We start from the raw sequence: 26,693 nt of genomic DNA on the forward strand, positions 1-26,693 counted from the left end.
CCCCACTTTGCCTGAGTGGGAGTCAGGACTGCTGCTTGGGGGCCCCGCTGCTGGTTTCCGAGAGACTGATGGTTCTGCTGAGTGAACCCTTGCCTGCCTTGGCCTCTGGATCTGTTCCACTGCGATCGAAAAGGCCTAAAAGGCTCCCTCTGACAAACTGAGGTCTAAACGCCCTGAAGGTTTGCATTGGTCTATGATTAAAACTCTTGTCCTTCTTCCTAGGAGCTGATGGCAGAGCCCTGCGGTTATCCTTAGTTTCAATGAGGACCTCTTTCAGGGCCTCATTCCCAATTAGCTTTCCCCCCAGAATAGGGAACAGCGGCTAATTTAGCCCTAGACGTATGATCAACTTCCAAAATTTTAGCCATATGTTGCGTCTTGCCAGGACACCTGCACTGACCGCACGTGCCGAGAACTGAACACTGTCCAGAGTAGCATCCGCTGAAAAGGCAGCCGCCCTCTGCAGACGAAGTAGCTTATGCCACATCTTAGACTGATTAGTGGGAGGGTCATTGGGTAACTCGCCAATCCACAAGACCGATGCTCTAGACACCAAGGACACAGTGGTGTCAGCAATGATGGCCACTGCTCAAGCCTCGTGGGCCCTGCGCAGTGCAGATTCTGCTTTTCTGTTTTCTGGCTCCTTAGAAGAGGAGTCCCCATCCTTGGGTACCACTGTGCTACTAAGTAGGGCCCCGAAGTGAGCAACCGTAAGTGGCACCTTCAGCAAGTCCAGAGTCTCCTCCTCAAAGTTGTACAATTTGCTAGCCAATGTCAACATACGCTTGGGGAGTCGCAATAGCTGCCCATTCCTCCTTGATGGTCTTAGTAAAGCCCTCAGGTATCACTGATTTAATCTGCGGTACCTTAGCCTTAGGCAGCACCAAGGAGCCCTTGGACACAGGAGAGATCTGTTCCTCTGTAACTGGCTACAGATCAAGCGCAGCAATAGCCTGGTTAATTAGTGGCTGAAAATCCACCATAAGAGAGAGCCTCTGACTGTGTAAGTTTGCAGCAGAGTCCTCAATCATCTCCCCCTCTTCCGAGGAGGAGGGCCCCTTGTCTGGGTTGCCCAGCAATGTCTCTGACCCACTGACCCTGGGTCACAATAGATCTGGGGAGTCCTCTCCAGACTCATCTGAAGACCTCCCCCTATACAAGGGCACAGAGTCCTGGCGTATAGCCACCCTGGGCTGCTTAGCGGGCACCGTCTCCTCCTGAGAGTCTGAGGGCGACACATGGATCACAGCCTGCCTTGCAATGCCTTGCAGGCTTCCGCGCTTTAAGCGCCGCTGCCAGTGAGACCTGAACGGCCTCCTGAATCCAGCCCTTTGCAGTGGCAGCATGAGGGGGAACCCCCACATTCCCTGTAGGAGTAGGCCCTGAGGGAGGGGCCACATAGGGGGCATCTGCACTCACCTCCTCCCCCCCGAGCAAGTCCCGATCTTACCGGAGGGAGCTGTTCATGGCCTTCTGGGTGCTCCGACGCCCCATCCACGGGCTCAGCACCGCCTGCCTCATCATCCTGCACGTCTTCCCCGTCTGATTCCGACAGGCTCTGGGGCGGCCACTCCTGCTGACGTTCCTTTCAGCGTGGCCCCAATACTCGCTGAGGCAGTCCTCCTCCTGCACGCCCAACTGCTAGGGAAAGGAGTTGGGGGGGGGGCGAGGCCAAACATCACAGGCTTACCTTGCTCGCGCTGCCAGGCGAAAGCTCTCTCACCAACGGGGCCTCCTTGTAGGGAAGCCTCCGATTCTGGTGCCACCACTTGTGTCCTGCTTCGGTGGATTGCTGGTGGCATGAATTGCGCCCAGTCTCCTCACCGGTATCTGGCCACCAACGGGGCCTCCTTGTCAGGAAGCCTCCGATTCTGGTGCCGCCACCTGCGTCCTGCTTCGGTGGATTGCTGGTGGCATGGATTGCGCCCAGTCTCCTCACCGGTATCTGGCCACCAACGGGGCCTCCTTGTAGGGAAGCCTCCGATTCTGGTGCCGCCACCTGCGTCGGTGGATTGCTGGTGGCATGAATTGCGCCCAGTCTCCTCACCGGTATCTGGCAACAGAGAGGACCGCTGTGGCCTACAGGCGCCAGCAAGGTCATCTGATACATCTGCCATTTTCCTTACAGGATTTGCGCAGTCCCGAGTTTTTGGCGGGAACAGGCGCTGATGGGCGGATCTCTCCCTAATAGCCAGGAGTCCGAAGGTCTTTTTAGCGGACATCGGCCAAAAGGTCGGCAAGAGGTGAGGAGAGGTAATGAATAACAGAAAGGACAGTAGAAGAACAGATATGAATTTTATTTTTTTTTAAATTTAAAAAAAATTTTTTTTTCTTTTTTCTTTAGTAACTAGAGAGAACTAATAGTAGTAGAATACCAGGTGAAGAATAGATTGGAAATAGTCAAAAACAATAGGAATATAAGCAGAAGAAAAGAAGAGGCCTAGTTAACTAGGCCAAAGCCTGCGAGCTGTAATGCGAGCCTTCTGGAGCAAAGGCAGGAAGTAGAACTGAGGAGATCCGCCCACATGCACTGGGTTAAGGATCTTCAAGTATGACTACTTCCTGCCTTTTGGAGCATGTGGGGGGGATGTAATCCCAAGCTTGGGTGACCTCCTACACCAGCCGAGAAGTGGCTTGTTTCATGGCAGAAAATTATAAAAACTTCTGGAACAAACAATATTATATTTATTTTATTCATTCATTCATAAATGCACTTATGTTCAAGTTGTTTTGCAGCCCAGAAGGTCTGAGTTAGAACTGTGAAGCATGTGTGGTGCTTTTATTTTATTTGTCTTGTGTGTGAACTGCTCCCCAATAACTTGCAGGGACTTCAGGGTACATCTGGCCAACATGTGAATGCAGCATCTCCATTCCAGAGGAGATGTGTGTTAAAGGGCTTTAAAAGTCTCCTGTGAAAAACCTCCTGCAATCAAACTTTACTGAATTTGTTCAGAATTCTGAGAAAACATACATAGGCTCACACTGCATGGTTGAAAGTCTCCTCTGCTAATCTGCAGCGAGGGGGCCATTTTAATAATTAGTGTTTCTAGTGTGTTCTAGGCATTAAAAGTAGCACAAATATATAGTATTCAATGTATATCACTATATATTGTGAAGTGTGCGTGTGTGTATTCAGGGAAATGTATTTCTAGGCAGCATACTTATTTTGAAATATCAGACTTAAATCCTTGGGGGCCTCGGGTGTGTGGAGGCCCTGGACTTTGGGGGGGGGGGGCTTTTAAAAAATCTCATCTCTGGGCCCACTCCAACCTTGCTACGCCCCTGTTTAAAATATTAATAAGACAGGACCAATAAGCATGCTCACTTTTGTTTGTGCAGAGTAGGCAGTCCTAGGACCAACCTATAAACCAATCAGAGAGAGCTGACTCCTCAGGCAGCCAATCAGAATGCCCAGAGGATGGGGGAGTCTTTTTCTTTTAGGTACTCAAAATAATCCAAACACCATTTTGGTTAGAGAGCAGATAGGCTGGTTGGCTGGCTGTTGGCAAGTGTGATATTTTGCTGGCATATTTGAGTTTGAGAAAGCAACCTCTGCTCTCTCCTTTGCTTTCTGATCTGATATGTATGCAAAGCTTTATGGCCCATTCCCAAAATGACATGCCATAAAACATTGGAAGGAATAACTGGACTAGTAAGACCAGACTAATTAGATTAGAAATTAGCATAAAAAGCCAGAAAGTTCTTTTAGGGCATATGCATGGATTTCTGAGTCCAAACTGCTTTTCAGATAATTGCAGAAGTGGCTTTCCATGTGGGTGTGGTGTAGAGAAGGAATGGATTTTTTAAAGAAGAAAAATACTTTTTAAAAAATCAATTCATTATGCAGAAAACTAACCAGGTTTTTCTCTGGATTGTGGCCAGTATCCATAAATGTCCACTGGAAGATATGGTTCACTGGGCAAGAATTTAAAGAAGCAATCTCTCTAACAAACATTTGTTGCTTGCTAGGAAGGACACCCAGTTGGGTGGGTACCCACCTAAGTGGTGGGTACCCAAGGAGAGGACAGAGTGGCACCCAGCTGTTCAACATGCATGGAGCAAGGAGAGGGTGTCTCCATGAATCTTTGCTTCTCATAGTGTCCTCTAAGTTACAGGAGATGGTTCATAGCTGCAGCAAACATAATTGAAAAAAATATGATTCTTCTATTATTTATATATGCATATTAAAAATAGTCAGGCAGAGCTGCCCCTGTAACTTCAGAACGCTTTCCCCCCCCCACTTTTGTAGCTGGTCTCTGCTTCACCTGTGGCTTCTACAGATTTATTTACTTTTACATGTATAGCCTGTGTTTCCTCCAAGAAGCCCAGAGTGGTGCACATGTTTACATTTATCAACCCAACAGCCTATGAGGAAGGTTATGCTGAGAGATAAGTGACTGTCCCAGAATCACCCAGTGAGTTTCATGGCTGAATGAGGATTTGAACTTGTATTTCCCCAGTCTCATCCAGCACACTAACCACTGTACCACTCTGGCTTAGAGAAATTTCTTGTTATTTATTATTAGTTGTATTCATTTTTGAAATAATCAGGCTGACAGAGCTGCCCTGGTGACTTCAGAATGAATTTACTCTCCACAGAAGCAGCCTTCTGTAGCTGGCCCGTGTTTTACTTCTGGCTTGTACCGTTCTGTGTGTGTGTGCACGTGTGCGCTTTCGATCCTGCCATGTTAGATACAAATCTACACACTTCCATATTCCTCTGTATTTGCTGATGACCAACTGAGATTTGTGTGCTTGTGTGCGTGTGTGTATTTTGATCCCACTTTTGATCTGCACTTTGCCAGTTATTGCTAAGGCACCCACCTAGTCCTGGCTCTACCTCCACAGCTGCCCACAATTGGTTCCACCTCTCACTACCTGTGGCTCCACCCATCACCTGCCTTGCCTAGCTCCACCCATCATCTGCCTTGTGTAGCACCCCCTGTGGCTCCACCCATCACCTGCCTTGCCTAGCATCCCCCGCCCCACACCGGTCCCTGGAACCATCAGCCACCACCAGCTTGCAGGGTGGAGAGTTAGACCTGCTGCAGTTATCTGAGTTATCAGTATTAATCAATGAAGTTGTGGCACTTTTGCTCACATAGAGTTGTCTGAATGGTTATTGTCTTATGTTTACCTGTGGCTCCACCCATCCCCTGCCCTTCTAGTGCCCCCCCCCCATCCCAGGGACCACCAGCTGCCACTTATTCTGGGCTAGATTCAAAGTGCTAGGCTTTACTTTTAGAGCCCTACATAGCTTGGGGCCAGGATATCTGTCAGACTGAATTCCACCCCACACCCAAACCTGCCAATGCCCCCCATTTAGCATCTCAGGCTCTATTCATGGTCTCACTAACAGACCCAAATGGAGGAGAGTAGAGAGAGGGCCATTTCCGTTGTGACATTGGAATGCTCTCCTGGAAGAGCGCCATCATTCTCCCTCCCTCAGGGCTTTAAAAACAGCTGAAGATCCCTCCTTTTGGAAAAGCTCCTAATGTTTTATCTACGGCTTATATCTGGTGGGTTTTAACTTTTAAACTTGCTATTTTTAAATTTGGCTCCTATTAATATTACTTTTTTTTGTATTGTTTTATCAGATAAATGAATATCTGTATCACATTACTAAAAATATTTAATACTGAACGGAGTTATTCTGTGGCTTTGTTGATACTTCATGTGGCTATATATTTAATAAAGCATGGCTTTTATAACATCTAAAATAAATTTTAAGAATTTAAACTGAGCATATCACTAGTATGCCAAAAATGCCACTCATTATAAAGAAAAAATTCATCAATTAACAAAGGGAATAATTTAAAATAAATTAGCTACAACAATATCTCAATTGCATTTAGGACTGTAGCCAACAAAAATAAATATCAGGTAAACTGATTGTTCATGGTTACAAGTATCCTATTAATTAATGCCAGGAATCTCAGCATAATTATAATGTATGAATCATGTAAGTGCACTTGCATTAGCAACCAAATCCGTCTTAACCACGCATTCCAGCTATCAATAAGACTTAATGCATTCACGTTGAGGTTATGTTCCAGAACGTTTACCTCTATCTTATCACAGCAATTCTCTACAATAATTATTTATTTAAAATACTTTTGAAAGTACTTCTTATAAAGAAATATCTATCATAGTAGTTTACAGCATTTTTTAAAAAAAATCCACAATTTAAAAAAAACCATAAATAGCAACAACTGCAAACCCAGGAGGCTTTTCACACAATGTTTTTATTGTGAATCCACTCCTGATTGGAGGGTGGCAGTCCACATATTAACTAGATTTACCCCAACATTCCTTCCGGGGACAGGCAGAACTTTGATTTTCCTCGAATGGAGGCTGCTAATTCTGGCTTAGCCTGAAGTATGTCTGGTTTTTTAAAATCTTCTAGTTTCAGAGGCTTTTGAAAAATAACCAGGGGCTTCTGTTATGCCCCGCAGTTTTTTCTGTTGTGTTTGTGTTGGTCAGCCAGTAAATCTGCGTTTTTCAAAACTCAATGAAGGGGAGTTTGACAGCTGTTCTGGGTATGGTCTGCTCCATGTGCTTTGCAATTGAAGCGCTGGGGGTAGCGGATGGTTTACCAAAACAACACTGTGTTGGCAGAAGTCAGGACAGGAATGGGGGGGGGCATGGTCACCTAGGGGTGGTTTTTTGCTTTACTTTTAAAGCGGGATGACAGTGAGAGAAGCTCTCCCGTCTCTCATACAATGAAGGGAAGCTGTTCTGGGGCATGGCCAGGGCTGGCTGGGGCAGGTGGTTTGCTGGCAAGTGGCGTGACAGGGCAGCGGCGGAGGGGCTGACTCGTAGGAGTCTCTAGAGCACTCACCCCCATCGGTCACTGACTGTCTGGGGAGGGAGAAGATGGGAGGGCGGGCAAAGAGCTCCCTTCCTTGGCCCTGTCTGCCTCCAAATGAGGCAGACAGGCCAATTTCAGGCTTCTGTGCACACATGCACGTGCACAGGAGCCTTAAATCAGCCCATCTGCCTCATTTGGAGGCAGACAAGGCTGAGGAAGGGAGCTCTTCACCCTCCCTCCTTCCCGGCTCCTCCTTCCTGGAGTGCTCGAGAGACTCCTACAGTCAGTCCCTCTGCTGCAGCCCTGCCGCGCCACTAGCCAGCGCGCTGCCCTCCCCAGCCACTCTGGCCCTGCCCTAGAGCAGCTTCCCTTCATTGTTTGGGAGGCGGGAGAGCTGCTCTCACCGCCATCCCGCTCCGCTGCTGCTGCTGCTCAGTGGCAGCTTTAAAAGTTTAAAAAAAAGATTTTAAGTGTTAAAAAGGGGGACAAATAGAGTCCATTAAGTGTGTGTGTGAGCGGAGGTGGGGTAAACATTTTGTGATTAATAATAATAATAATAAAAAATAATTCAATTTCTATACCGCCCTTCCAAAAATGGTTCAGGGCGGTTTACAAAAAGAAATAATAAATAAATACGATGGCTCCCTGTCCCCAAAGGGCTCACATTCTAAAAAGAAACATAGAACACACACCAGCAACAGTCACTGGAAGTACTGTGCTGGGGGTAGATAGGGCAAGTTACTCTCCCCCTGCTAAATAAAGAGAATCACCATGGTAAAAGGTCCCTCTTTGCCCAGTTAGCAGGGGTAACGAAGGCAGTAACTCACAAAGGCAAGGCTTAAGCGTCCTGCTGTTTGATCCGGCTATTTTGCAACTCGTTATGCTGGTCTTGGGGAAATGGGGAAAGATGTATGTAAAACACAAAATATCAAAAAACATTGAATAAAAAAATTAAAAATAACTTTAAAAAGCTCTCTCCCTTCTTCCTCTGTGATGTGATTTGTAATTGGCTGGAGGGAAAACCTGGACCAGGGAGTCGTGAATGCACCAGAAAAAGATCTGCCAGGGAGTGCAGGGAGAAGCCGAAAGCTATGTGGACTGTCATTTTAATCCCCTGAAATAAACATCTTGCGAATCTGCTGCGAAGCAGATTCGCCCTTCAGATACCCTGAGGCATAAAGGCACGTGTGAAACACCTCCAGCACAAACAACAGCAGACAAGGCCCAGGGTGCAATTATGAGCTCCTAATGTCAAAAAGGTAGCAAGGAGCAGGCAACACCTTGTTTGAAAGCAATTCCCACAGAACTAGGGTTGCAACACAGGAGGTCCTAATGGTGCCTTGCTGAGGACAGGTTGCAGGAGAAGCAGTTGGCATACCAACTGAAGCTAATACAAGGCATTTGGGCTACAGCCACATCCTGGGAATTCAGGTGCCGTGCTAGATCCAGGAAGACCTCTAGGTTATGAATTTGGTCCTTACAGGAAAGTGTGACCCTGTGCCGAAGAGACAGATTCCTGGTCCACTAACATAATCCCCTGTTAACTGAACAAAATAGGCACCTTTTCAAAGTGGTGATGCTCTTTATTTAGCAGGGGTAGAGCAACTGCCAGCGTGGTTTAGTGGTTAGAGTGGTGGACTAGGACCGGGGAGACCCGAGTTCAAATCCCCATTCAGTCATAATACTAGCTGGGTGACTCTGGGCCAGTCACTTCTCTCTCAGCCTAGCCTACTTCACAGGGTTGTTGTGAAAGAGAAACTTAAGTATGTAGTACACCGCTCCGGGCTCCTTGGAGCAGGATATAAATGTTGTAATAATAATAATAGTATTATTATTATTAACTGGCCCTATCCATTCCCAGCACAGCATCCCTCCAGCAGCTGATACTGGTATCTGTTTCTTTTTTTCGATTGTGAGCCCTTTGGGGACAGGGGGAGCCTATTTATTTATTTATTTATTTACTTACTTACTTACTTACTGCTTTCATAACTTTGGTTGAAACCAGTATATAAATATTCATCATTTCTGTATTCGTAATCATCTCTGCTTATCTGGACCAAGCTTTATTTATTTATTATACAAATTTTAACCTGCTCAGTTCACAAATATAAACAGATAAAAACAAAACAAATAACTCATTAAAAACAAATAAAATTTAAAATGGTTTAAAATCATTTCAGTAATCACTAAAAGCCAGGTTAAAATGATTTTTTTAGGGCTCTTTTAAAAGTTGCTAAATTAAGCCCCTAATATCCATAAGGAGCACATTCCAGAGCCCAGGAGCAGCTACCAAGACGGCCCAATCTGAAGTCACTTCCATGGCTTTTTCCAGACAGCAGGCTTTACCATGGGATTAAGAGGGGTGAAATACTGCGAGTTGCGGGGCATATAGGATATTTTGAATTTGTCCAAAAATCCGATGCAAAAAGGGGAATTTTTAATCCCGGACATAGATCAGGCAAAGCTCCAAAGCACAATGAATCGTGTATGGAGTGCTCTGACCCTTATGTAGCAGATAAATTGAGGATGTTGCAGAGAAATTACTTATCCTCTATAAGAAAGTTGCTTCCTGTACAATTAAACTGAGAAACAAGAGTTTGATATTTATTACTAATGAAAACATAGGTTAAGAAAACAACAGACTAACAGTCTCTTATGCAGAGAGAGGAAAAACCTCTCATTTTGCATTCAGGACAGCAAGTGAGGAGACAAGCAAACACAGGGACTCCACCCACAAGCCAGTACACAGACACATTCAAATATATACAAGTATGCCCCCCTACAAAAAACGGAGACAATGTCCATGGCAAAATCCCAACACATGACACGTTTAAAATCTTGCTAAGGGCTTGTGGAGTGCAGCACGCACCCCAGATTCTTACGGGCTTTTGTGAAACACTGGCAGAATTGTGCAGAGATCCTTAGTAAATCCCTGCAATTGCTGCTTATGCACACGCTTTGTTACTCAAGATGTCAAGTCTCTGGCTTTAGATTAGAGCTATGTGTCTGTATATAAAATATTCTTCTGTTCATTTAAAACATTTAAAAATAATGCTGAACTTCAGAAGCATGCAATATTATATTATTCTGGCAATTTAGTATGACCTGGATAGCTAACAGAAACCATACACACCAGGTTTGGGGTTTGTTGCTATTGTTAGGAAATAATATGCTCCAAGATACAATCATGCTATATGTAAGCTTTGTGTGATAACTTAGCCTTCACTAGAGCCTTAAAGGAGAACCCTCTGACCTTACTTGCTAGTATTCAGAGAGCTGGTCTGACATTACTTCAGCCATACTTGTTGTATGAATAGAATGCTGGAATGTTTTTCCTTACTGGAAGTGATGTAGATCTGACGTAGGTATGCTAGATTGCTGATATTTTATGTATTGCACTGAAGCTTCCAATACTAATTGTGACCAAATACACACACCATTTAAGTCTGGAGCTGCAGGCCAGTTATATCTCTTAATGCACATATAAGCTGTTGAAGAAATGGCCCTAAATGGACTTGCTGGCAATGTACATATAAAAGTAAATGTCGTGTACTGTCAAGTTAATTTCGACTCCTGGTGCCCACAGAGCCCTGTGGTTTTCTTTGGTAGAATACAGGAGGGGTTTACCATTGCCTCCTCCCGCGTAGTACGGTATGAGATGATGCCTTTCAGCATCTTCCTATATCGCTGCTGCCCGATATAGGTGTTTCCTGGGAAACATACCAGTGGGGATTCAAACTGGCAACCTTCTGTTTGTTAGTCAAGCATTTCCCTGCTGCACCACTTAAGGTGACTCTAATGTACATATAATACTATGCTTATTGTAATGGCAATCAAGAACCCAAAATCATTAATGGAGACAAAATTAAACTACAGAAATAAGTCCTGCATTGTTCCATGACTATTGATTATAGAGGAAACATCAGAAAAACAGTGTTTGAGCTGCATTATTTATATATAGCCACACAGTTGGGCCAAACATTTTATGATATGGTATTTTAAGAGAAATGAACTCTTTAGCTTACTTTGGAAACAGTTCCTATGAGTCCAGTGCCAACTCAGCAGCCAAATCCTCCACCAAGAACTTGTCATCAGCTTCTTGCCATACACAGATTTCAGACTGATGTCACACTACTTTCTTGCTTATGAACCAAAAGCCTACAACATATAGCTGTAAAAGCCTAAAAGGTATCATGTCTAAAGATTTGTACTGACAGCATTAGAGCAATGGCTGATATAAAAGTGAAAGAGCAAGAGAAAGGAGGAGGAGGCTGTTTGAGTTTAATATTATATACAGTATAATCCTATTACATAATCAATACTAATGCAGACACAAAACTTTGTGTAAACAAGCAATGAAAATGAAATATTGCTGCATTTGTTGATGAAAAATGCATTGGAAAATCCAGATCAATATGGTCCACAGGGGAATTTCCTTTTAATTGGAATTATCTGCATTCAAAATATTAAGATGAACTTCTGAAGGGCTGTTATTTTTCTTGGCCACCTGTGATCAGCAATTACATAGCCATGAGCTTCATCACATTGCCTAAATTACTGTTTAAACAATGGCTTTCTGCTTCCGATTCTGCTTGCTGATTGGAGACACACAGGTGCTACCCTTAATAGGCACCTTGAACAGATTATCTTCAAAAATAGAACTGATGGGCAGGCACACAATCCATTAACTCTTCCTGACTGAGATTATTACACACATTACTATGATCTGCTAAGCACTTCCTCTCCTCCCCAGGAGCAAGTTTAAGTCCTTATTTCTTTGAAATATTGTTAAAAACTTCACAATAAAAGCAGTTAAACTTATTAGCAACTCAATATAAACATAACAAAGGGTACACTGATCACTAATGAGACACTATATTTTCATCCCCTGGTTTTATGTCCCAGAATTCTGAAGAAGTTTCATCTTCATTCAGGAATGTATTTTACTGTTTCATGACACCATACCTTGGATAGGAACCCTCTTCATATCTGTGGCTCCACAAAAAGTGGATTTATTATCACACACCAAAGTAGGCATGTGAGCTAATTCCACCTGGGCCAAGTGAGGGCAGTAATGGCCAGTGAGGGCAGTGCCGGGGGTAGGGCGGCGAGAGGCACCTTTAAGAATTAATAAGCAGGTGCTTACCAGCCTTTAGGTAGCACTTGCAAGCTGCCGCATTCTGCCCACAGTCCCGTGCATGGCAATGGCACTCCGCCCAGCATCCGGTGGAGCAGTGGCATGGTCCTGGTCTCCGCGCATGCACGGAGGCTCCACGCACATGCAGAGGCTAGGGCCATGCTGCTGACCCGCCGGATGCCAGGCAGAGTGCCACTGCCCCGCATGGAATTGTGGGCAGAGTGTGGCAGCTTGCAGGTGCTAACTAAACGCTGGTAAGCACGTGCTTATTAATCCTTAAAGGTGCCTCTTGCCGGCCCACCCCTGGTGCTACCCTCTGAACTACCAGACCCAGCTAATTCTACCTGGGCCAAGGTAAAATTGGCTGTACCTGCTGAGTTGGTGGAAGCCCTAATGGTCCTTCTGGCCTTTGCCAAGTGTACTTCAGAGACTGTTGAAGGAAAAAGATGATGTGACTGGGGGCTGGCATGGCAGGGTCCTCCTCTGACAGCTTGTCCTCCTTTTCAGAAGTGCCCAGGATAAGGGGCAATTCTGAATCTGGGTCTGACTCGGACCCCTCATGGGTAACCTTGCCAGCAGACTAGAACGGCCTCCTAGGATCAGGAGACCCAGGGTCCGAACCTGAGGAAGAATGATGATGTGATCTCGGTCTCGCTACTGGGGATGCTGGGGCCCTGGGCAAAGAGCATCCCTGAGGGTCAGAGAATGTTCCTGTGGAGGTGGCCAAAGATGGAGCTTCAACTACCCCATCCCACAGCATTGCCCCAAGAGCTCTTACTTCCTTGGCAACCATTTTGCTAAACCACACCAGGAGCTCCTGTAGGAGGTCCAGTCCCAGATTGGAAAACTGGAAGCGGGGGGGGGGGGGGCGGTGTGCGATCTGGGGAGACAACCTACTCACTGCTTGCGCACTCCAGACGGGCTGCCTGGCCAGCAGCAGCACCCAAAGGCTGAGCTGTCACAGCGCCTACTGCTGTTACTGCTGTGACAAACATCCCCCATGAGGGGGGCAGAATGCTGGGCCGCAGAGGCTGAGGCAACTGGCTTTTGATGTGCAGCACTGCAGGGTGAAGCACATCCACATGGAAGGGCCAGGCTCAAAGCCTCCTGCTGGTGCCATATCCCTGGAGAGAACTGGAGAACCTGTTCTCCCAAAATTGAAAGCATCCCTCCTGGAGTTGCAAAAGGACACCTGCTGACATCTATGTGGGGATGCGTTGCCCAGCCGCATGAGTCTCTGCTGCCAGATCTCCAAGTGGGAGCGCAGTTGCGATGAAAAGCGGCACGGCTGAGCTGAACAGTGGCAGGGCTGGCACAACCTTACGGGAATCCTCCAGACTAGGAGCAGCTTCCTTGCCAGGCTGTGGAGGCACTACTGTGAGATGTGTGCCCAGGTGGGTTCTCTGGTGTTGAATAAGCCTGGATGCTGAGGCTGCCCTGAAGGGGGCTGGGAGGAGGGAAGGCCCACTGCCAAGAAAAAGTGGCTGCCACCTGGTCCTCTGAGGACAAGCCTGTGGCGAGTAACCACAGACTGCCTCCTAGGCTTAGCTTTTGGATTCGTTTTATATTTCTCCCACCTCAAAATGGTGGCAACTGCCTTTGTTTTCACATGCCCAGAATGGCTGGTGCATGGAGAAGGTGAGGAGGAATGATGGTGACGCTTCCTGGCCCTAGGCTTGCTAGGGGGCAGGGCCGTCCCTAGTGGGGTATGGGGCCTCCTTAACATTTCATATCATTACAGAATCATACCGATTGATGACATACAGTGTAAATAGTGTGAGTGAGGTTTTTGGACATGTCCAACCAGCTTGGACATGTAGTGCATTTCTAAAGAAATACAAATAAAAAGCACAACACTTGCTTCACAGTTCTCAGACTTTCTAGGCTGCAAATCAACCAGAGCATAATGCATAAATAAATTAAAATAAAATAAAATAAGTTTGTTCCAAAAGTTTTTGAAATTTTCTGCCATGAAACAAACCACTTTTAAGACTTTTGTGATGGGTTTTTAAAAAGCAACAACAACAAACCCCAACAATTTGTCCAATCCACTTCAATTTAAATATACATATTCCTCACACCCTCCCCTACATCTCTGTTCAATACCAAAGCCATATGCCAAGTCATTCCAGGACATCTAAAGTGATGTTTAGGTGATCTAAAGGTTTAGGATATCTAAAGTGATGTTTAGGTGATCTAAAGGTCATCTTTACCTTTTTTTTATGAAGGCAAAGGGCAGATTCTTCCATATGGGGGTGGTATGATGTTTTAAGGGGGGGCTTCAGTTCCAAACATTTTTGTAATTTTCTGCCATAAATCAAGCCACTTATAGAACTTTGGGGATGGGGTTTTTTACATTAAAGAAAAAATAAAAAACCAACAATTTGTCAAATCCACTTCAATTTAAAGATATTCCTCCCACCCTGTCCTACATCTCAGCTCAATCCCAAAGCCCTATGGCAAGCCAGTCCCTAAATATTCAAGCAGGGTGGTAACCACAAAAAGGAAATCACAGCATACCTCCATTACTAAGGCTGGGCTGGGCAGAGGGTCTGCAAAGAGCTGTGGTGCTGGACACTCTCTGCCTGCTTGCCTGCCTGCTTCCTTCCTTTCTCAGTGTCAGACAGGTCTGCATGGAGGCCTCTCTGAAGCCCCGCCCACACGCCAAACAGCTGAGAGGTGGGGAGAGAGGAAACTTTAACAGCTTGACTGGGAGTCTTTCAAGCTGCACACAGATACAAAAGATGGGTTGCGGGGAAAGATGAGTGGCTGAGACTGGGGGAGAGAGGAGGGCAGGCTGCACTGCAGTGTGCCCAGAGCAGGGCCTGTGCCTGCGTGGGGCTAAGGGCAATTGCCCCGGTCGCCCCGCCCTAAGGACGGCCCTGCCTGGGTGTGTGTCGGTGTGTGTGTGTCTGTGTGTGTGTGTGTGTGTGTGTGTGTGTGTGTGTGTGTGTGAATATCCTCACTAGGCACTGGCTCCCCAGGGAGAGAGACGCTTCCTGGACCTAGGCTTGCTGGGGGAGCAGGATGAATGTCCTCACTAGGCACTGGCTCCCCAGGGAGATAGACTGTCTGATTCCCATTAACTGAAGCAGGCTCCTCAGAGGGAGGGCTTGCCAGGATATCCTCTGCTTGGGTGAACTCCATTGAGGGGAATGGAGATATGAGATATATAGATATAGATATGGAATCCAAGGAAGAGAAAAGAAGGATAGGTCTCACCAAAGGTCAGAGGGGAAAGACAAAAAGAAAATGGAGGCCGCAGGCTTGAGAGCAGGAACCCTGTCTTGGCACACCTGATCTAAAGCAAGACAGGAAAGGAACTGAGGGAGATCAGCTTCTGGAGCTTTCCCAGAGAGCAGGCTTTACCGTGGGTTTCCTGTGAGGCTTAACTGCAAGTTTGAAGTTGCCCCAAAAAACCAAAGCAAAAAGTGGATTATTTTACCCCAGATATAAATCAGGCCGCACTCTTAACACACGATGAAAAACCCAAATTATGTGTGAAGTGCTCCCTGATAGCTCGCAGGGACTTCGGGGTAAATTTGGCTGATATGTGAACGCACATCCTCTATTCCGGAGCAGATACGAACTGTGAAAAACTTCCTGCTGCCTGCTGGGCAGGGAAACCAGGCCAGTGATAGTTTGATCTATACAACACCTCTCTGTCTCTGGTCAAGAGCAATTAACCCATCACAGGAGTGATGACCTCCTACACTGTGGGGGAAACACATATGACTGAACTAGTGTTAATTGAGAGCTGTATTTGAGAGCTCTAATGCTTAAGGCTTGGACTGCAGTGACCGTGCTGTGCCCTAATGTACTGCCTAACATTCAACATGTTTCTTGTTAAGTTGCAGTTGATTACTCAAGATTTGGCAACATGGGTGTAACAAAATGTGGAGATGAAACATATGTGTGATGGGTGAGTGTGAAATAATTAATCAGTTGGTCAGGGATGTTGGAGAATGGCTGAAGAGGTGCCAGGTGGTTGCAGCAAGCAAGTGCCGTGTGCAGAGTGGAATGTCACAAATGGACCATCTCAGATGCAGGAAGGCTCTCCAGATGATGAGCACGCCTAACCTTGATCAGTGCCTGGTCATCGAGGGACTTCCCATATTTGAAAGATACTTTCCACCCATTTGTCTACATACTAGAGGAGGCTTGAAGCAGGAGAGACTATCCTATCTGAACCATTATAAAAACTAATCACCAAAGTTGTAATAGGAGGAAATCCTACCCATCAACTCAGCAGGATCTGTGCCCAACCTCTCCTTGTCCTGCCAACAACACCTGAGCACCACATACTCTGCTAAGCTGATCACTTAGATAGATAGGCATCACAACTGTGGGGTGAATGAGTATTGTGTGAGTCTAAGGTAATGTTAACCCTATTGCTATGTCTATGTTATCATCATGCGGCTAGTAGTGTTTTCACCTTCGCTTATCCTTTTTTACCTTGATCATTACTGCTTGTCTCATCTACCAATATTGAATAAAAGTTACATGAACAGTGAATCAAACTAAACTTGGGTCTCCAGGTTCTCCCTTGCCTCTTCTCTAGTGACGATCCCACTCCTCTGAGGTCCAAAAGCAATGCTCCCTTTGGCATAACAGCAGGAATATCCTAGAATAACAGCAGGACCCATGAAAAACGCTTGACTTGTCCCACTGATGAACAGAGTGGCTCCATGCAGTTGGCTGCTCAAGACCAGATGAGATGCATATGGTAGTGATAGATTGATGAGCATGAGCAGCAACAGTGGTGATGGATAAGTGAGTTGGAACAACTGCAGCAATAGCATCAGGCGGGCACAGAAAGAGCATACGCCAGAAAAGCAGGGGGTCACTCTTTAGGTCAGTCCTCTCTTCTCTGAGGGGGGCCCATCCTCTCCAAAAATTGCCTTACAATGCCATCGTATGCATGTTTACTTGAAAACATATCCCACAACATACCCAGTAAGGCTTACTCCCAAGTAAACATGCCTAGGATTACAGTCTGAAAGAGCAATTTAGGGAGAAAAGAGTCTAAAAAAAGATCCAAAAATCTTTTTTTATGTGGGGAAAAGATCCAAAAGTAGTTAACAATTGCTACCAAATCATGCACACTGCAAGCAAATCATGGTTGGTTCCAGCCCACTGGGGCATTTGAGTTGTGCACCCCTGTGTTAGAAGAGGAGCTTACCACAGTGTAGAGGGAAGCTGCCAATAAGCCCTGGAGAAAATTACAACTAGAACAGAAATAACACTCCTTTCCCCCTTGTAAGAATTCCACCCCATCACCACCACTACTCTTTTTTTAAAGGAATAAACTCAAAATCAACTACTTCCAAGTCACCTTCATGATCTCCAGTTTAAATTGATGTCTTCATTTCAGCTATTATCTAGTTAGGCATTTGTCATTAATCTTGATTTTATATCCCAAAGTGGCTTGACAATGACCATATCCTTAGTCAGCCTGGAATCAGCAGTTCTGGAACATGGCCAAATGCTTACAATGTTGAAAGAACTCCCTCCAGTCAAGATAGAAGATAACAGCAGCATCGGTCAGGGACAGCAGAGAAATTAGAACTGCTTTATTTATTGCATCTATATCTTGCCTTTGATCTTTGGTGCCCAAGGAGATATACATGGAGGTCCTGGATGTTCTCCTATCCAGGCACAACCAGATCCACACCTACTTAGCTTCTGCAAGGTTTCTGCATCATCACGTGCCTTCTTCAAACTATAGCCCTGGCCCTGTTTGAACTGTGGATGTAGGCAATTCTCTAAGACTGAATTGGAATGCACTTGCCAGTCAACACTTTTTAGCCCATATATCTATATATCTATATATGGCAATGTGGAGTCAACTCTCCAATACTCACAGGACCCTTTTCCACGGAGAAATCTAGCAAACAGCCAGAATCTCTATGTTTTGTGTGGTATGTATCACTGAATTCAAGAGCATATTTTTCTGATAAAGCTACATCCTTGGCACTACCCCTTTCCAACATTTTTATTGCTGTACAATTCCATGTAATCTGCAGGCCTGCATGCTCTTATCTCAACAGATGTGGAGATTGCACCTAATCTATCTAAAACTGAAAGAAGATGCCTTAGTAGACATGTTTCTTGCATTTGAAGCCAGGTGAATGAAAAGAAACTGTGTTCTTTCATCTTTTGCACTGAGAGGACCACTTCAACAGAACGTGCCTGCTTTAGAGGTGAGTGAAGCTTTACCCTTATATTAAAAAGCCCCTTTGAGACAGAAAACCATTTTTAAAAAATTGTTTTTACTATGGGAACTTGTTTTGTTGAAAAGTGGTATATAAATATAAAACATTAATAAATCACATCCCAACATCACATCTATCAACAAAGGTTTAAAATATAAGAAATCATGGGAGCTTTGTCATGTAATCTAATAATGTTTTAGACACTTGCCCATATACAAATATAAATTATACTTTTCTAAGCAACAGCATAAGAGCAGAGTGCACGGAGGTCATGGACTTAATCTGCACCTGTTGAATACTAAGGAGCATAACAATAATAGTTCTCCACAGTGTCATCTGTTGGCTATTGATTGCAATTTATGCAATTTCAAAGAACGACACCAGAGCTTTTACTTGCAGGATCTGTGTTCCTGTAATGCATGCTTGACCTAACTATGCTGATACTACGTAGCATATTGTCACATGGAGAAGCTGCTGCCAGTCTGTGTATACTGAGCTAGATGGACCAATATATGGCAGTATATGGCAGTATGGACTCAGTATATGGCAGCTGTCTACAGGTATGTTCCTATGACAGTTGCTCTGGATTATTCTTACAGCTCTTCATAAGTTAAATGAGTATAATCTAAATGGCGTTTCTAATTGTAAATAAAGTCAACAATCCTAAACATAGTTACCTGGAAGCATGTGCTGCTGAAACCAATGCAAGCTATTTCCAAGCAACTACTGGATTGAGTATTAAGAATCTGAAGAACATATTGATGGGCCCAATGAACCATAGTGCACCATAGTGCACCTATTTAAACCCCAAATGGTGTGTCACCATTTATTTGCACCTAAATATGTTCACAATAAAGAGCCATTTACTTCAAAGAATGCTACTTCCCATTTTAAGCAAACTTGTGACTGCTTTCTTGGGATATGATCCAGCCAAAGGTTAAGTCCCATTTATGTCAGTGGAACATGTGTTTAAACTTTTCCCACTGAAACCAAAGGGACTTAAACATATTTAACTTTGGTTGAACTTGCCCTTTAGGTTCTATTTCACATTCTGAAAGACTGGAAAAGTAATGTGGAATAGCCTACGGCACCACTGAAAGATGCAACTAACCTGATTTCCAAAACTAACAGAAAACAGAACAATCAAGATACATGTCTGCGGAAATAAATAAAAGCTATTTGCAATGATCGCTCTACTGCTAACTCCAAAAGCAAGCAGTTAACATTTAATTCATTGATCGATCAATCAATCAAGAAGACAATGATGGGGTAGCTGATTTTATATAACACTGGAGCCTGCCATTCACTCTCACAGGATGATCCTGGGAATTCTAAGGACAACAGTTTGTCATGTAAATGCACCAATCTTCTCATTGCATTATGGAGACAATCCAGTGAAGTCACCAGAACTGAGAAACAACTATGAATAGAACCAGAGGGTCTTATACTCTCTTTTTTTTGTTAATTTGTGTAAATTTAGTCACATTAATTCAAAAATTCCTCAAAATGTGTACTACCTGCACTGTGTCTAGAGGCTACATATTTGTGTGGAAACCTAACTAGAATTTTCACACTAAATGAACCTCCATCATTGGGACTGCAATCAAGAAGTCCATGTCTCAATTTGCCTGCCCTTTAGTGCTCTCTAAAGAAGTAAAGTGCAATGGTTTCCATTGTTTATCAGTGTTTTCCAGGGCAATGCTGAACTAGTAAATGTAACGAACATGTTATTCTGAAAGAACTTCTCCCTAAGGCTAAGCACATTTTAAAAAAAAATGCTCCATACTACTATATTAGATTCCCAGCTCTAGCTTTAGAACCTTTCCTATAATGCACAGTCATACATAAGCCCAAATCCACTTTGCTGCATAAACACGAAAAGATTGTTCCCAGAATAAAATGCTGTTTGTTCATTCATGTCTGAAGAGACTGGAGCTTAGGAAACAAAGTGTTTATTGCCTCCAAAATATCTCAGAGAAAAGGGTCAGGGCCACAAACCCTCTTCTTGTTGAAATGTTTAGCTACAGCCTAAGCTCTTCAAATCTTTAAGAGCTGCAGCCTGATATCACTTTGCTGAGTCAAGACTATATACTCAATCAGCAAAATATTAGGTTACTTGTAACATCAGTGCCACCATCTTAGTTTAAATTTGTCCTCAACATTGCTACAATGACAAAAAAATATAGGTAACTGTCTTGGTCTATTAGAACACATTCAAATGGCAGTGGTAGCGAAGATATTGTGCTAACTGCTCCCATTGTATTACTGATATGATGATCATTCATTCCACTCTTATAATTTGAGGTTGCTCTCCGTTTCTCTCCCTGGAGTTATCATATACATACATACAGCTCGTCCAGCATGTGGCTGGGAAACAGAGATGTAGGTTAATGTGACATTCAGGGTTTTTTCCTCATTCAACAGCCTTATATTTCCCAAAAGTAGGTCAAATACATCAGCTATTTGATAGGTTCCTATGAAATTAGTGCAAATTACTTAAATCATTTATTAAACCACCACACTTACTGTTAAACCTTGCAATCTTCATCTATAGATTTCCCCTGCTCTTCCTTGCAAAGTAAATATTTGAGAGCCTATATACAGCGCATCATAGTACTTGAATACACTTCTAGGGCTTTTTACACTGAACACCACACAGTGGAAAGACTCTCTTCCCGAGAGTGTTTCAATATGCGTCCCTGACACACAGTAATAAATATTAACACTGAGTGCACTGAGGGGCAAGATTTTTGCACCAGCAATTCTAAGAGATTCACACTGCTTTTTTGGTCAAACCTTTAGCCTCTGAGCAGAAAAGGGACTTTGCCCTCTTCTTCGTCTTCCCCTCCCCCCACGCTCTTTTTAAGAAAAAAGTATTTGCTCTTAGTAATTAAATTGGGCTTTTAATTTTTGCAGTTAAATTGTTTTAACATTCACATGCAAGAGTTTTGCTTTATTTTATATACCCACAAGAACAGGAATGAATCAAAATGCTGTTACTTACTTGGTCCAAACTGGGCTCCTACGATTCCCACACCCAAACATATCCTCTGACTCACAGCTATGTCTTTCTCATTCCCATAACACAGCAGCAGCCAGGGAGATGCGGTATAAAGAGGACAGGCAAGTTCCTCCAAGACTGTAACATCACTCCACCCTTACCAAGATTCAAAAGAACAATAGAAGCTCCTCCCTCCCCAGTCCCTGAAAGGCTGACAGGATCACTTCTTTGATACATCCAATGCTTCCCAGGAACAGATGTCCTAAGATCACTTTCTGGCTTCACTATTCCCTTTTGGAAATACACAGTGGAATCCCCCTCTGCCCCTCACCAAGGACAAGCTCTGCAGTGCGCTGAACTAAAAAGCACCTTTTAGCTTCAGTGGATTGGATCTTGAATTCTTTGCCTACTTAAGAAATTAGACTGTAACCCTGTAAACCCTCACTTGGAAATAGATTCCATTAAAATAAAATGAACCTGTTTAGAATCAGGATGGCAAACAGAAGAATAAATGCAACAAATTAGGGAATGACAATATATTCGTAACATTAAACAAATTAATTAAATACCTCTGGGTCATTTCTTAGTTTTCTTGTCTTGGATTTCTTTAAACTTTGAGTAGAGATAAAGATCCTTCCAAAATCTAGAGACTGTCAATCTTCAAAAGTGTGAATATCAACAATCCCAGACAAGTTCTGTGAATGTTTAAAAGCTCAAAAAAAATTTATGGTGATGGTCACCTAGACACATGAATGTTAGGAAATTGGGGAGAGAGAAAGAGCATAAAATTCACCTAGGATTAGGAGCATCCACATGTGAATGTTGTCAGTTGTCAAATGTTGAACATAACCATAAGCAAATGGCAAATTCTTAGCAGAGAGGATAAGCTAAATACACACACACACACGTTGGAAGCAACTCCTTTCCCCAACATGGATTGTCCACCACAGAGAATATGACTAAACATTTAAAGAAGGAATGCCCTTTTGAAGAAACTGGCCATTTCCTACTCTTAGGAAAGAAGGAGGCTTTTTGAAGCAACTGGTCACTCTTCCCTCCCCATCCCAAGATATCTTAACATGCTAACTTCAAAATTTATGCTTTTCCATGTATTCTCACAGAATGTCCACTGTTTCCCACATAGTCCCATAGTCAAATGTCAGAAGTACATAATATTAAAGTTGTCGGTTCTATTACAATCTGTAGAGGCTGTGCCAAGTCCAGGGTTTCTTTATGTATAAGCAAGGCTAGGGCATACATCACAGCTACCACAAGCAAGCCACCCTAAGTCAACCCACACGACATAAGTGTCCACTAGCTCATCTTGTGGATCAGGCAATTTAGGGTACAGACCTTTTGTAAGTATGGGATGAAGAAAAATTGCTTGATGTGCCCCGCACACATGAAAAGCTTAGCATGTGAAGATACCCGCCATAAAGCTTCCCCTGTCTTCTGGTGGCTGCAATTTGTTCACCACCCCCTATCAAGCAGTATACTAGCCAAACAGGTACAGAGGATGAGCATGCTAACTTCTGAAGCAACTTTCTTTAGATCAAATGGCAAGGTCACAAGCAACCTGCTACATGTGGTGTATGGAGAGCTGGTCTTGTGGTAGCAAGCATGAATGGTCCCCTTAGCTAAGCAGGGTCTGCCCTGGTTGCATATGAATGGGAGACTAGAAGTGTAATTCAGATGATCCACTAAACTACAATGTAAAGGATTGAAAAAAAGAAAAAGAATAAGGGGGGGCGGGGCGGGTAGAACAACGCGCTTTGTCCTCAGTTGTCTAGGAACTGCAGAAGGAAAAGAGAACACATTGTGGCCTCTGTCACCAGCAAGAGGGCTAAGGGCTACTGGGATGTTGCAACTCCTGCCTTCCACGAAGAGCATCACTGCAAGGGGATGATCAGTCTAGCCCAGGGCTGCTCAACTTTTGCGGATGTTGGCCTACAACTCCCATAATATCTTGCTATTGGCCACTGTGACTGGTGATTATGGGAGTTGTAGCCCAAAAACAGATGGGGGGGGCTAAGTTAAACAGGCCTGGTCTAGCCCCATCCATGGACCAAGGAAAGAGCAGCTGAGAGAGCCGGCTGCCCCTCCCCCCGCTAGGAAAGACCACTCTGTCCCAACTCAGTTGCCCAAGCAGGGACCGAAGGAGGAAAGGGAAGCAGCCTCTCATTTCTGCTTTAATTGTGATGTAAAGCTTTGTGTTACCCGCCTTACTAAGGCTATTGCAAAGGCAAAGCATAAATTTAATGAATGCATACCCCCTTTGTGAGGGGAGGAAGTTTAGAGTTTTGGGTTGCAGTTTGAACTAGCCAGAGTTTTCCATTACGTCTGGATATAGGAAACTGTGGCTTGTTCGAGCTGCAATTAGTTCAAAAGCCCAGCTCTAAATCCCGATAAACCATGGGTTGATATCCTGGTTTGCGAGATAACTGTGAATTTGGCCACTTAGCTGAGAACTGTCTCCTCTGGTTGACAGAGGAGATCTCAGGCAGATCTCAGTCTTTGCCTGCACTCATACCTGAGATCCTTTTAACTGAAGCCAGCAATGGCAGCACCGGGGGGGGGGGACTGAGTGGGGGAGCACAGAAGGGGCAAGGGGCATTTATGGCTGAGTGAGCCAGTTAGTGTTACTTATCAGGAACTCACATATTAGATTTCTGAAACAGAAATGGGTGGGTGGGAGCCACTGATGGTGCTTCCCTCTTGTCCTCCCTTCTGGAGCCACCTGTGGATGCCAGGGACTGAACCTTAGAGTTTCAGCATGCAGATCATGTGGTCTACCACTGAGCAATGGGCCTTCCCAAGGAGAAGCTCCTTTGAGCCAAACCAGCAAACCTAAGGATCTCTTCAGATGCATACAACAGTCCTCCAGCCCGTAGCGGAGTTCTAGAGGGTCAGCCAGGATACAGTTAACCAGCTGCTGGCCTAGGAGTAAAAAAACCAAGCAGCAGGCATCAAGTGGACAACAATATATGGTAGGTGGGCTGTATTTGACTTGGTGAGTTGCACGTTGTGGAGAAATTATTGTCCTTAAATGCAGGAATTATTGTCCTTAACTGAAGATAAACCGAAGTTGAAAGAGAGCAACATCCAATGCTGATTCTTTATGATACCACCTCCATGAAAAATTGTGATTATAAGAATGTCAAAATGAGCAATATTCTTATTTCTTTCTAAAACAGGTTTCAAACTTGGAAAACTATACATGCACAACTTAGGCCTGCACAATTTGTGACTCAGTTGAGTGCATTAGGAATCCAAATATGAATAGGTGTGCTTGCACGTGCGTGCACACACAGAGTATTTAGGAAACCCAAAGTTCCCAATCTGCTAAACTGGCCACAGGCCTAGAGATCTGTACAAGAACAAGGTTTCAATGGAATGCAAGGCTGATTCCCTTTTGTGCCTACTGTACCAGTCTTAATTGAACAAATCTTGAGCTGAATGTTTGGAACTTCAGAATAAAAACTCCCATGAAATATCCAATAGCTTTCCCCTCCAATCCTTGTCGTAAATCTTCTTTCACCATGTCATCAGCATTACTCTTTTCTAACAATATATGTTTAATGAGGAATTTTTCTGATATAAATTTACATTCAGTATAACCACTAAATCTACTTGTCCATTACAGAGAAATGTTTTTTTAAAAATCCTGCACAGGTAAAAAGAGGTACACACAGCACTCATAAGTGGCAGTTGTTTAATCGATGCTTTGCGGGGAAGAGGGACATCTGATCTTTTTTATCCACAGCATGCTATCACACAGAAATAACAATGTGTGTACCATGGTCTTGCACACTCCTTCTTCCTTAGAATCCCTCTCTTCTTTCCTTATTAGCATTAATCATGATATATATCACGGATGGCCAACATGAGGCTCTGTAATTGTTCCTGGATTACAACTTCCACAGTGGCCAATTGCCAGTGATTATGGAGTTGAAGTCCAACAGCAACTGGAGAGTCTCCAACTGGGCAGTCCTTGTATCTACTATATTTACCCGATGACTCCAACGATAGAAGATGACTCGGAATTTAAGACAATCCTCTTAAAAAAGCAGATTAAAATACAGGTGATATCTGTACGTGCCCCAAAAGAAAAGAACTCTGAATTTAAGATTATCCCCTGGTTTCTATTTCCAAATAACTTGGAAAAACCTAGTCTTGGATTCAGGTAAATATAGTATTATGTTCCACTAACACTAACCATGGTTCACTCTTGACCAGAGTTTCCTAGTTTACAAACCATGGGAGAAGTTAACTATGGAGCCATTCACATGACCTACCGGGCAGGAGGATATGCTTCCCAAACCTTGCCTTCCTCCCAGACAATCACTGGCTACCTGGTGGGAGGGCAGAGTGTGCTCCCAGAGTGCAGCACAGAGCAAGGTGGATTGATCTGAGGCCAGGACTCATTGTGCCACAGTGCACCATGCAACATGTACAATGCATTGGGGGATCTGCCCAGGAGATGGGCATTCTAGGCACCCATCTCTGTGTCCACTGGGAATAAATATAGCCTCAGCGAACACACAAGCAGTTAGCTCGGGTTAAGGGAGTGCTTGCTCTCTTAACCATAACTAACAACCGGGTTTGAAAGCGGGGAGTGGTAGAGACTAGGCAGCCCCACTGGGATCAAGTCCAATCCCAGTGGTTCTCACAGATACAGCCTAACTGAGCTGGGCATCTCTAGTGCAGGTTAGGCTGCACATGAGAACAGCCTCTACGACTAGCATTTTTATTTATTATATATATATATATATATATATATATATATATATATATATATATATATATATATTTTTTTTTCCTATACCGCCCTTCTAAAAATAGCTCAGGGCGGTTTACACAGAGAAATAATCCTATATAATAAAACCCTAAGGTACCTGTGTCCGTGTCTCTTGCGGGTGTTCTGCGCATGCGTAGCGCATGCGTAAAGGCGTCCGGAGAGAAGGCGGCGGGGGAAGCCGGGCGAGGCGGCGGTGGGCCCGGTCAGAGCCGCGGGCGGCGGCTGTGGGCCCGGCCAGAGCCGCGGGCGGCGGTGGGCCCGGCCGGAGCCGCGGGCGGCGGGGGTGGTGGGCCTGGACGGAGCCGCAGGCGGCGGTGGGTGGTGGGCCCGGACGGAGCTGCAGGCAACTCTTCTAGCGCCCATTAATGCAACGGGCCTAATGTGGACTAGTAAATAAATAAGATGGCTCCCTGTCCCCAAAGGTCTCACATTCTAAAACAAAACATAAGATAGACACCAGCAACAGTCACTGGAAGTACTGTGCTGCGGGTGAATAGGGCCCCCAGCACAGTAGTAGCATTAGTGTAGAATGTCACTAGCATATTTTTTTCTTTTCTTCGTCTTCTACTACTTTTTTTGTGCCTAGGTTAACTTTAGGAATATCATTCTGAATGCAAATCCCTGATAAATGTTTGGTTTGGATACATTTAAATTAGTTGTCGTATAAAAATAATTCCATATCTATCAGATTGTGGGGAAAACAGTTGTTTTAAATTGGGAGGTCTATGTAG

General features: G+C 44.4%; 1 protein-coding gene across 8 annotated transcripts in view; it reads right to left on the minus strand.

The window, feature by feature from the left end:
- The window catches only part of ACSL6 (acyl-CoA synthetase long chain family member 6), a 166,467-nt gene that overhangs the window by 97,815 nt on the left and 41,959 nt on the right, over positions 1 to 26,693 (minus strand). For 2 of the 8 annotated variants that reach the window (XM_053296867.1, XM_053296866.1), the window contains exon 1: positions 1,691 to 2,641. The exons of 3 other annotated variants lie outside the window; for them this stretch is intronic. In XM_053296867.1, the coding sequence (XP_053152842.1) occupies positions 1,691 to 1,802 (112 nt within the window). In that variant the 5' untranslated portion in view covers positions 1,803 to 2,641. Of the gene's footprint in view, positions 1 to 1,690; positions 2,642 to 20,689; positions 20,722 to 21,167; positions 21,471 to 26,693 lie in introns of those variants that run through there. 3 more of the 8 variants (XM_053296868.1, XM_053296871.1, XM_053296870.1) reach the window with 3 other exon arrangements.

This window comes from Hemicordylus capensis, chromosome 2 (assembly GCF_027244095.1).
Source record: "Hemicordylus capensis ecotype Gifberg chromosome 2, rHemCap1.1.pri, whole genome shotgun sequence".
Taxonomy (NCBI): Eukaryota; Metazoa; Chordata; class Lepidosauria; order Squamata; family Cordylidae; genus Hemicordylus; species Hemicordylus capensis.